Source organism: Perognathus longimembris, chromosome 19 (genome assembly GCF_023159225.1).
Source record: "Perognathus longimembris pacificus isolate PPM17 chromosome 19, ASM2315922v1, whole genome shotgun sequence".
In the NCBI taxonomy this organism is placed as follows: domain Eukaryota; kingdom Metazoa; phylum Chordata; class Mammalia; order Rodentia; family Heteromyidae; genus Perognathus; species Perognathus longimembris.
The window spans coordinates 33861898-33872600 of NC_063179.1; the positions used below are offsets into that span (position 1 = coordinate 33861898).

The 10703-nt window shown below is 38.5% G+C and overlaps 1 protein-coding gene across 2 annotated transcripts in view; it reads left to right on the forward strand.

Moving 5' to 3' along the window:
- The window catches only part of Map3k1 (mitogen-activated protein kinase kinase kinase 1), a 64928-nt gene that overhangs the window by 51165 nt on the left and 3060 nt on the right, over positions 1 to 10703 (forward strand). For both annotated transcript variants that reach the window (XM_048368066.1, XM_048368067.1), the window contains exons 12-19: positions 377 to 468; positions 752 to 941; positions 1224 to 2484; positions 2816 to 2968; positions 3581 to 3743; positions 6030 to 6161; positions 7530 to 7672; positions 8638 to 8769. In XM_048368066.1, coding sequence (XP_048224023.1) covers positions 377 to 468; positions 752 to 941; positions 1224 to 2484; positions 2816 to 2968; positions 3581 to 3743; positions 6030 to 6161; positions 7530 to 7672; positions 8638 to 8769 — 2266 coding nt within the window. The remainder of the gene's footprint in view (positions 1 to 376; positions 469 to 751; positions 942 to 1223; positions 2485 to 2815; positions 2969 to 3580; positions 3744 to 6029; positions 6162 to 7529; positions 7673 to 8637; positions 8770 to 10703) is intronic.

Here is a 10703-nt window from a genome sequence, read left to right on the forward strand (position 1 = left end):
AAAAACTCTAACTTTACTTGGGCTGGCCTCAAACTTGTGATCCTTTAGCCCACACATTCTAACTAGTTAGGATTCGAGTCAGACACCATCATGCCAAACTACATTCTTTTTTATTCTAACAAGATGCAATAATGAAAATAAGTCTTGCCATAGTTTGATATTTAAATCACTTCTTGCTGCTATAAGGAAGTACTAAAGATACTGTACTTAACATACATAAGTTAAGCTTTAGTCCTAGTAGTAAGTGTTAATAATTTTAAAAGAAATTCTACAATGGCATTTTCCTCTTTCTTACCAGGTTTTACATTCCTATTCTGACATCAGTGTATACTTTATCCTAGTGCCAGAATTGATGTTGCTTTATTTTCATTTTTAGCCGCACAAGTCAACTGTCCATATCAACACTACTGGAGTTGTGCAAAGGGCAAGCAGGAGAGTTGGCAGTTGGTAGAGAGATACTTAAAGCTGGTAATAATTTTTTACTTAAAATTAATGTAGTATGCTAAGATTTCTTTATCCTTTCTAATCTTATGATCTCTCATGGGACTATTATAATATTTTGAAATAATTTTGTAAATTGATTCACTCAATTAGGTTGAGTGAATTAATTCACTCATTACAAATATGAATTAATCTAACAAATTCTTTAAAATAATCCAGAGTATTTTTGTTGACCTTATTATCATTGAATCATATTTTGTTTTATATGTTCATATCACTATTGTTCCATCATTTATTTTTACTTTTGTAGGATCCATTGGTATTGGTGGTGTTGATTATGTCTTAAGTTGTATTCTTGGAAACCAAACTGAATCAAACAACTGGCAAGAACTCCTGGGCCGCCTTTGTCTTATAGATAGACTATTGTTGGAATTTCCTGCTGAATTTTATCCTCATATTGTCAGTACTGATGTATCACAAGCTGAGCCTGTTGAAATCAGGTGATTTATCTTCTGTAAATATAACTTTTCCTCTCGCCTACCACACAGCTTCTCTGAGAATGATATATTTAGGTTTTATGAGAGAGTCAGAGAGCATAGATAAATTACAGATACCTTAGTATTTGATTAACATAGAACCTGATGTCTAGGCTATTCAATTTAAAATTATGGATGATTCATTGTGCAGTATGTTTTGAAGTATACAAATTATAAGTTGTTTTAAATTGTTACACATTTTTCACTAATTCAACTTGTAATTGAATGTGGTTTTGTTTTTTCCAGGTATAAGAAGCTGCTGTCCCTTTTAACCTTTGCTCTACAGTCTATTGATAATTCCCACTCCATGGTGGGTAAGCTCTCTCGAAGGATATATTTGAGTTCTGCAAGAATGGTTACTGCAGTACCCAATGTGTTTTCAAAACTGGTAGAAATGCTGAGTGTCTCCAGTTCCACTCACTTCACCAGGATGCGTCGTCGTCTGATGGCTATTGCTGATGAGGTGGAAATTTCTGAGGCCATCCAGTTGGGACTAGAAGATACTTTGAACAGCTATTTCCAGGCATCTGCCCCTAACAGCTTCCCAGAGGATGGTTCCCTGGGTGACACAGTCCATTTAGAGAAAACTGGAAAAGGATTACATGCTACAAAGTTGAGTGCCAGTTCAGAGGACATTTCTGACAGACTGACCAGCATTTCAGTAGGACTTCCTAGTTCAGCCACAACAGAACAACCAAAGCCAATGGTTCAAACAAAAGGCAGACCCCACAGTCAGTGTTTGAACTCCCCTCCTTTATCGTCTCATTCCCATTTAATGTTCCCAACTGCATCAACCCCATCGTCATCTGCCCCATCTGTACCAGCTGGCTCTGTAACAGATGTCTCGAAACATAGACCTCAGGGATTCGTTCCCTGCAAAATACCTTCTGCATCTCCTCAAACACAGCGCAAGTTTTCTCTACAATTCCAGAGGAACTATTCTGAAAGCAAAGACTTAGAGAAACTCTCTCCAATCTTTACTCAGTCAAGACCTTTACTCTCCAGTAATATACACAGGCCAAAGCCATCTCGACCTACGCCAGGCAACACAAATAAACAGGGAGATGCCTCCAAAAGTAGTATGACACTTGATCTCAATAGTACTTCCAAATGCGATGACAGCTTTGGCAGTAGCAACAATAGCAGTAGTGCTGTTATACCAAGTGAAGAGACAGTGTTCACCCCGGTAGAGGAGAAATGCAGATTAGATGTCAATACAGAGCTTAACTCCAGTATCGAGGACCTCCTTGAAGCATCTATGCCTTCAAGTGATACAACGGTTACTTTTAAGTCAGAAGTTGCTGTACTCTCTCCTGAAAAGGCAGAAAATGATGATACCTACAAAGATGATGTGAATCATAATCAAAAGTGCAAAGAAAAAATGGAAGCTGAAGAAGAAGAAGCTTTAGCCATTGCCATGGCAATGTCCGCGTCTCAGGATGCCCTCCCCGTAGTGCCTCAGCTACAGGTGGAAAATGGAGAAGACATCATCATTATTCAACAGGATGTGAGTATACTCATTAAGAGATTGGAGAATTCCTTTGGACCATGCTAGCATAAAGCTATTGATAAGTGCTGCTTTTAAGATGAGATGAATTAATCAGTGCAGGCAGGTTTAATGATAATTTTGTATCGTTTAAGTAAGACAGTTCTGGTTGATTCCCAGGGGTGATTACTTCTGCATTATACATCATTTGCCAACATTATTCATTCAGAAGTCAAGTTTGTAAGTGATTTGGGAAAACACACGAAGTAAGAGTAGTATTGTATCAGACTAATTTCACAAAATCTTCCTGCTTTAATTTTAACAGTGAAAATTGCTATTATTTCATATGTAGACACCAGAGACTCTCCCAGGACATACCAAAGCAAAACAACCTTACAGAGAAGATACTGAATGGCTGAAAGGTCAGCAGATAGGCCTTGGAGCATTTTCTTCTTGTTATCAGGCACAAGATGTGGGAACTGGAACTTTAATGGCTGTTAAACAGGTAACTATCTAGTGAGCACATGAGTGAAGATAATTGTTCAAACGACAAAATGAAATTAAAGGGTAATAAGTATGCCTATGTTTATGTGAGAAAACTGATTTTAGGTAGACATTGCCAGTGCCCCACAAACATCATGAATGTTATTCAGAATTGAGGCATAATTATTGTGAGATACAATGTCAAGGTATACCACATAGATGTTGGGGTTTTTTTGTTTTTGCTTTTTATAGTTAGAACTAACATTTCATTCTCCTTTCAGCAGTATGCTAGTACAATGCCATCTTGCTTCTGTGGCTTACTATCTTATCAGAATGTGAACTTTTAAAAAGGTTTTATTTTTTTAAATCATACTGATTTTTCTCTGTGGCTGGGCCTATATCTTTTCTGTATCTCTTTTTGTATATATATCATTTTCCTAACATTTCGCTGTTTGTTTAACCTGTATTTTACTCTAAGTGTTGTTTTTATTTTAATTGAAGCACACTTCATCCTTGAGCATGAATGCCATCTGCTGTTAACATAGCAACCAATGTGTATGAGTTCATTTTAGATGAGGTTCAGGAAACCTAAAAAGAAACCTCAGAATTCAGCTTTGTGACTTTATTGAAACAGGTAACATATGTGAGAAACACATCTTCTGAGCAGGAAGAAGTGGTGGAAGCGCTGAGAGAGGAGATAAGAATGATGAGCCATCTGAATCATCCCAACATCATTAGGATGTTGGGAGCCACGTGTGAAAAGAGCAATTACAATCTCTTCATTGAGTGGATGGCAGGTACGCTGCTGTTTCAAATTGTCAGTAGTAGTATGTGGATTTGGCTGTCTGCCAGTCAATTTAGAAAAATGATTTTAAAAAAAAACTAATTTGGGTTTCTAAAGGCAAATTATTCTTCTAACATACCAGTATAAATTTAAAATATTTTGTATTTAAATTTAATAAAGAAGTACTCACTTCCTCTGCCTGTTAAATCTTTCCACCATTTCTTTGGTGAGGGTGGGAGATTGTAGTGCTGGGGATGATATTTGTAAGTGGGTTATAAGAATAATTATTTTGGGGGGCTGGGGATATAGCCTAGTGGCAAGAGTGCCTGCCTCGGATACACAAGGCCCTAGGTTCGATTCCCCAGCACCTCATATACAGAAAACCGGCCAGAAGTGGCGCTGTGGCTCAAGTGGCGGAGTGCTAGCCTTGAGCGGGAAGAAGCCAGGGACAGTGCTCAGGCCCGGAGTCCAAGGCCCAGGACTGGCCAAAAAAAAAAAAAAGAATAATTATTTTGGGGGCTGGGGATATGGCCTAATGGCAAGAGTGCCTGCCTCATATACATAAGGCCCTGGGTTCGATTCCCCAGCACCACATATACAGAAAATGGCCAGAAGTGGCGCTGTGGCTCAAGTGGCAGAGTGCTAGCCTTGAGCAAAAAGAAGCCAGGGACAGTGCTCAGGCCCTGAGTCCAAGCGCCAGAACTGTCATGTGTAAGATCCCCTATTTTCCCAAATGGCTTTTACTATGTGGACAGATTTCAGAAGTGTTTTTACATAACATAAAAATAAAATTGCCAGTGGCCATGGCTCACAGCTGTAATCCAAGCTACTCAGGAAGCTGAGATCTGAGGATTGTAGTTAGACGTGAGCCTGGGCAGAAAAGACCGTAAGACTTTTTATCTCCAGTGAACCATTCAGAAAAAGCTGGAAGTGGTGCTGTGGTTCAAGAGGTAGAGCACTAGCCTTGAGCAAAAGAAGCTCAAGGACAGAGCCCAAGCCCAGAGTTCAAACCCCAGGACTGGCAGAATAATATTAATTAATTAATTTAACAAACTAAGCATAGTGGGGCACACTTGTAATCCCAGCACTCAGAAGGCTGAGGCTTGAGGATCAGGAGTTTGTCAGCCTTGAGTGCATAGGCACATTGTCTCAAAAAATAAAAATTAAATTAAAGTATAATATAAAAACCTAAGATAAACTAGCACTGCCCTATTAAGGGACAAGGACTTGAACAAGGACTGAGTTTGATTTTATTTTTTGTATGCAGTATATGCAGTAAAATAAATGATTCAGTATATGATGGATAGGGTTGGCTTTTTAGATTCATATGTTATCGCTACTTTTTTTTTTTTAAGGCCAGTCCCAGGGCTTGGACTCAGGGCCTGAGCACTGTCTCTGGCTTCTTTTTGGCAAGGCTAGCTAGCACTCTACCTCTTGAACCACAGTGCCACTTTTGGCCTTTTCTGTTTGTGTGGTGCTGAGGAATCGAACCCAGGGCTTTGTGCATGCTAGGCAATCACTCTACCACTAAGCCACATTCCCAGCCCAGATTCATGTTATTTAAGAGTGAATTTCTATTTACCCTTGGTTAAGATCTATGTCTGTTGTGATCTTTATAGGTTGACTATTATAAACCCTTTTCAATGGAGCTTGTTGAATTTGACTTATCCTAGTCAGAGCTAGTACATGTAGGATATAAAACTTAATTCTAAGCCTTCTGGCTCCTTCCCTTATTCTTCGCCTTTTGCTAAATATCCTGTTAGCATTGTTTACTTAAGTCAATAATAAAGGTATTTTGTTTATTTTGATTGAGAAAGACCAAGGGGTGAAATGTTCCATCCAGAATTGCTAACTTTTAAAGGTTTTAGAAGTCATGACTCTTTGGTAAACCAATTTCATGAAAGTTCTGTAAATAAATATATCTCCTAATTTTTTTTTTTTTTTCGTTTTGCAGTACTGGGATTGAACTCTCAGGGTCTTGTACTTGGCTTCTCAATCTTAAGCTTTCGGTTTGTTTCTTAGATACAGTGTGGTGCTCATGCCAGCCTCAAACTCAAAATCCTTTTACCTCTGTCTCCAGAGTAGCTGGGATTACAGGTGTGCACCACCACTGATTGATAAATTTTTACATGATACGTGAAAACATTTTTACTTCTAAAGTAGTTTATGAATTCACTATTTCAAATGCAAATTCAGGCTCAAATGCAAATATAAGCTTAAGAAACTAAAGTATTACAAGCTTCCTCAATTCTCTCCTAAGCTGATGATAACTAGTACTGTTTTATATTGGATCTTTCAGGAGGATCTGTAGCTCATCTCCTGAGTAAATATGGAGCTTTCAAGGAATCTGTGGTTATTAACTATACTGAACAGTTACTTCGTGGCCTTTCATATCTCCATGAAAATCAAATCATTCACAGAGATGTCAAAGGTAAGAATTCTTTTAATTATTTTCTAGTGCCAAAAAGAAAACAAATTGGGGCTGGGGATATGGCCTAGTGGCAAGAGTGCCTGCCTCATATACATGGGGCCCTGGGTTCGATTCCCCAGCACCACATATACAGAAAATGGCCAGAAGTGGCGCTGTGGCTCAAGTGGCAGAGTGCCAGCCTTGAGCAAGAAGAAGCCAGGGACAGTGCTCAGGCCCTGAGTCCAAGGCCCAGGACTGGCCAAAAAAAAAAAAAGAAAACAAATTAATTTTAAAACTTAAATTTGATTGAGAGTTCCTAAGATAAGTTTTAAACTATAGGATTATTTCCTTGAATAACTAAAGCCATTAGAACTAAAAAGACCCTTAGGGGTATTAATCTGCCTTTATAATTTTAGACACAACAAAGCCTGTGACTTTTCTGCAGTTGTACCACTATTTGATAGCAAAAAGTGTAAGGCCAAGTTTCTGCTAATTCCATAACTTGACTTCATGGTGTTACTGACTCCCTGAAAGTTCCTATTCCTGGTTTTATTGTTGTTTGCTCATTTGTTTATTAGATGGTCATGGGGCTTGAATTCAGGGCCTAGGTGCTGTCCCTGATCTTTTTCATTCAAGGCTAGTGCTCTTCCACTTTGAACCACAGTGCCACTTCTGGTTTTCTGGTGGTTAACTGGAGATACGAGTCCCATGGACTTTCCTGCTTGGACTGGCTTTGAACCTCTATCCGCAAATCTCAGACTCCTGAGTAGCTAGGGTTACAGGTGTGAGCCACCAGTGCCTGGCTCCTGGTTTTATTGAAGTAATTGAGCTACCATAAATTTCTGTTAAGAAAAAAATCCTGTCAAACCTTTTGCAGTTCAGTTTGTTTTTACTAGGGGTAACTTTGGTTTTCTGTCACCAATCTCTTTAGCTAGAAGCAAGCAATGTTAAAGGATTAGATTTTTTTAATTATGCTTCTAATTATGAAATGAATGTTTACTTTAAACTGGTCTAGATCCAGGTGTTTCAACAAAACTTTGTCTTGACATGTAAAATTGGAATTTGGAAGATTTTGTTGAAAATCACCACACTGAAGGTTTTCAGTAGTTACTCCTCAAAGGTTCTCTATGTCCCTGCCCTCATCTCCACATGTCTTAGGACTCGCTTTTCAGACGTTGACTGAGGTATACGTATTACCTTCACTAGTGACCTGCGTGTCTTTAGCAGTGATAAAGAGAACAGAGAAGATAGTGGCTTTCTCTGAACTTTTAACATGTACCCCACTTCTTTCATCATTGTCCTATCCCATAAGTGGAATTTTACTAGGTTTTTAGTCTATCCTTATTTTTCTTTTTAACATACAGGGTTGTTTGCTGTTTCTGTTGACAGGTGCCAATTTGCTCATTGACAGCACAGGTCAGAGGCTGAGAATTGCAGACTTTGGAGCAGCAGCCAGGTTGGCATCTAAAGGAACCGGCGCAGGAGAGTTTCAGGGACAGTTACTTGGGACAATTGCATTTATGGCACCTGAGGTGAGAAGTAGCTTTGAATAGGAAAAAGAAAATATTTTGAGTTCCTGTGACATTGTACCAAATTATATGTATGTGCTTATCAATTGTCTGTGGCCATAAAATTGGCTTTAATAGTATCCTACATTTCAAACCCTTATTCCTAGCTTTTCCATCCTATCTTGATAAAACTCTGAAAGATGCACTTTGTTTTGTTGATACTGGGATTCCAGTTCAGTGCTTCTCACTTGTTGAGCAGGTGCTCTTACCATAGACCCCTGCCTCCAGTGAACAGATTGGTTTTAAAAGGTTGGCTGAAAGGCTACTTCTGGCAGAGAACTGTGAAGTACTTTATAGTAAACCCAAAAGACATATAATAGAGAGATATTTAAATTTTACCTTGCAATTTGGGCACCTGCGGCTCACACCTGTGAATCCTAGATACTCAGGAGGCTGAGATCGGAGAATCACAGCCCAGGCAGGAAAGACTGTGAGACTCTTAATCTCCAAGAAACTACTAAAAAAGCTCAGGGACAGAGCCCCAGCCCTTTAGTCCAAACCCAGGTACTGGCACATATGTGCATGTGCACACATATACACACACAAAACACACAGGTGGCTTGCTTTTCTGAAGGAGGTGAGCCCCCAAAGGAAAGCCTTGTCAGTATTGGAAGTTTAACAAAGTCTTGCTCCTGTGTACTCGGCCCTCCTGTTGTGTCCCTAGCTCTTCATCTTCCAGTGTAAGAATTGTATGTTTTTCTCTCAAATTTTGTAAGATCAAGGAGACTGCGTCAGAATTCTGTGATGTTTATTTTTGTGTCACATGGATGATTAATCTTCTTAAAGAGATATAAAACCTTCCATATAATTGCTGTTTATGCCATTGCTTTTTGTTTTGTTCTGAAGTAAAAATAAAAGAATCTATAGTATAAGATGGCTTTCTCATTTTTAAAAGGACTCATTTTCAAATTAACTTTGCTTTATTTTAGGTACTGAGAGGTCAGCAGTATGGTAGGAGCTGTGATGTGTGGAGTGTTGGCTGTGCTATTATAGAGATGGCGTGTGCAAAACCACCTTGGAATGCAGAAAAACATTCCAATCATCTTGCTTTGATATTTAAGGTAATTGTGGGATAAAATTTACTTCTTTGTGCTGAAATTTAGCAAGAGTCAGATTTTCCTGTGTTCTTTCTATCTTGAAATAAACACATGTGTAATCTCTAGAAATTTATACAACATTGCCATTGTTGGTAGTGCTTGCAGTCAGTTCTCACCATTCTGAGCAGTTTGTAGTTTACAGTCTGTTGACTCTTTAAAACCACTGAATTAGCAAACACTGAATCATTGCTTATGGGTTATATGTATGTATGTATATATGTGTGTGTGTGTGTCACTTTAAAAACTTAAGGTGATTTGTATGTACCTTTAAATCCATCTTCCTATTTTCTGTATTTTTAAGTTTCACACTGTATGTTAAATCCTGTACTTTTTTACACCCAAATCCACTATCTGCAGTTCTACTATAGGTGGAGAAATTAGCTTTTGAATGCATGTGATTATGGGTATAAGCATGGGCTTGGAATCACTCAGATATCGCCCATTCATTTTCTCATTTGTAAAAAGAGTATAATAATAGCCTTACTTCCTGGATTATGGTTTTAACAGAATTACTTGTGGACCTTCCCTAAGCACTTAGCTCCCAGTCTCCCCTCACCTGCTGTGCCCTCCTTCACTTCTCCCCACACTTACAAAACTTGCGCAGTCATTTGCATTAACACTCTCTTGCTCCGTGTTTCATGTTTCCCATGCCCCTTTTCTGTATGGTTCCAATTCTGACTTCCATGAAGGCTCACAGCCCACGCCTTCCACCAGCGAGTACCCATAGATAGCTACTCTTTCTCTAGTACTTTGATGCATGCCTGCATCCGATACTTCCTCTGACTGTCTCCTAATTAGGTTCCTGTCTTACCTCTGTTTTTACACTCCTTGAGATCCATTTGTGTCTAGTTCAGTTTTATTCCTTTCAAAGTCTATACAGAAGTTGCTCGATAAATACTCGTGACTAGGATCAGTTTGAAAGTTTATTCTTACTTTCAAATTTTGGTAAAATCCTAGAAATAAATAGAAATGAGTTTCAAATTGGCACAGTCCGTTTTTAACCAATGTCATTGCATTTTAATTTATAGGTAGAGGTCAAAAACATTACATCTAGTAAATAGTTTGAGATCTTTGGAGACACCAAAAATAGATAGGAAAATAGCTTTTTCCAACACTTAAATATCCCATTTCTGGTAGTATAACATACAATACTACCTTTTTTGAGAGAATAACCAGGCAGTGTCTACCAAAAATATAAATGCACTTACTCTTTGACTCACCGTGCCCATAGTTAATCTGTAGAAAATTGCCAAGATCAGGATTATGCATTATACTGTTGACTGTAGTTTCTAAAACCTGAACTAACTAAACCTGACTACTCAGCAGTGAGGCAGTAATTAAGTGGTTCACACTATTAAAACTACATGTAAATTAATAGGAGGAATATAAATGTATTGGTGTCAATTTAGAAAGTATGACCAGATAAATAGATGAAAAGAGCAATATATATAAAGTGATTCTAAGAGATATAAAGATAATCTAAGGTGTGCCTTAGATTTTAGTGTGTATGCGGGCTTTTTTTTTTTTTTTTTTTTTTTTTTGCCAGTCCTGGGGCTTGGACTCAGGGCCTGAGCACTGTCCCTGGCTTCTTTTTGCTCAAGGCTAGCACTCTGCCACTTGAGCCGCAGCGCCACTTCTGGCCATTTTCTGTATATGTGGTGCTGGGGAATTGAACCCAGGGCTTCATGTATACGAGGCAAGGGCTCTTGCCACTAGGCCATATCCCCAGCCCGCCTTTTTTTTTTTTCTATGAAGGAAATACAAGAATTTGTTTGCATTGATTACACCTGGGAACAGTAAAAACAATGTCATTTTGTTTTTATTTTTCCTCTGGTGATGTATAAGATGTATCAGTTGAACATCTTAGCATATAATCACAGAATTTATCTTTATATCCT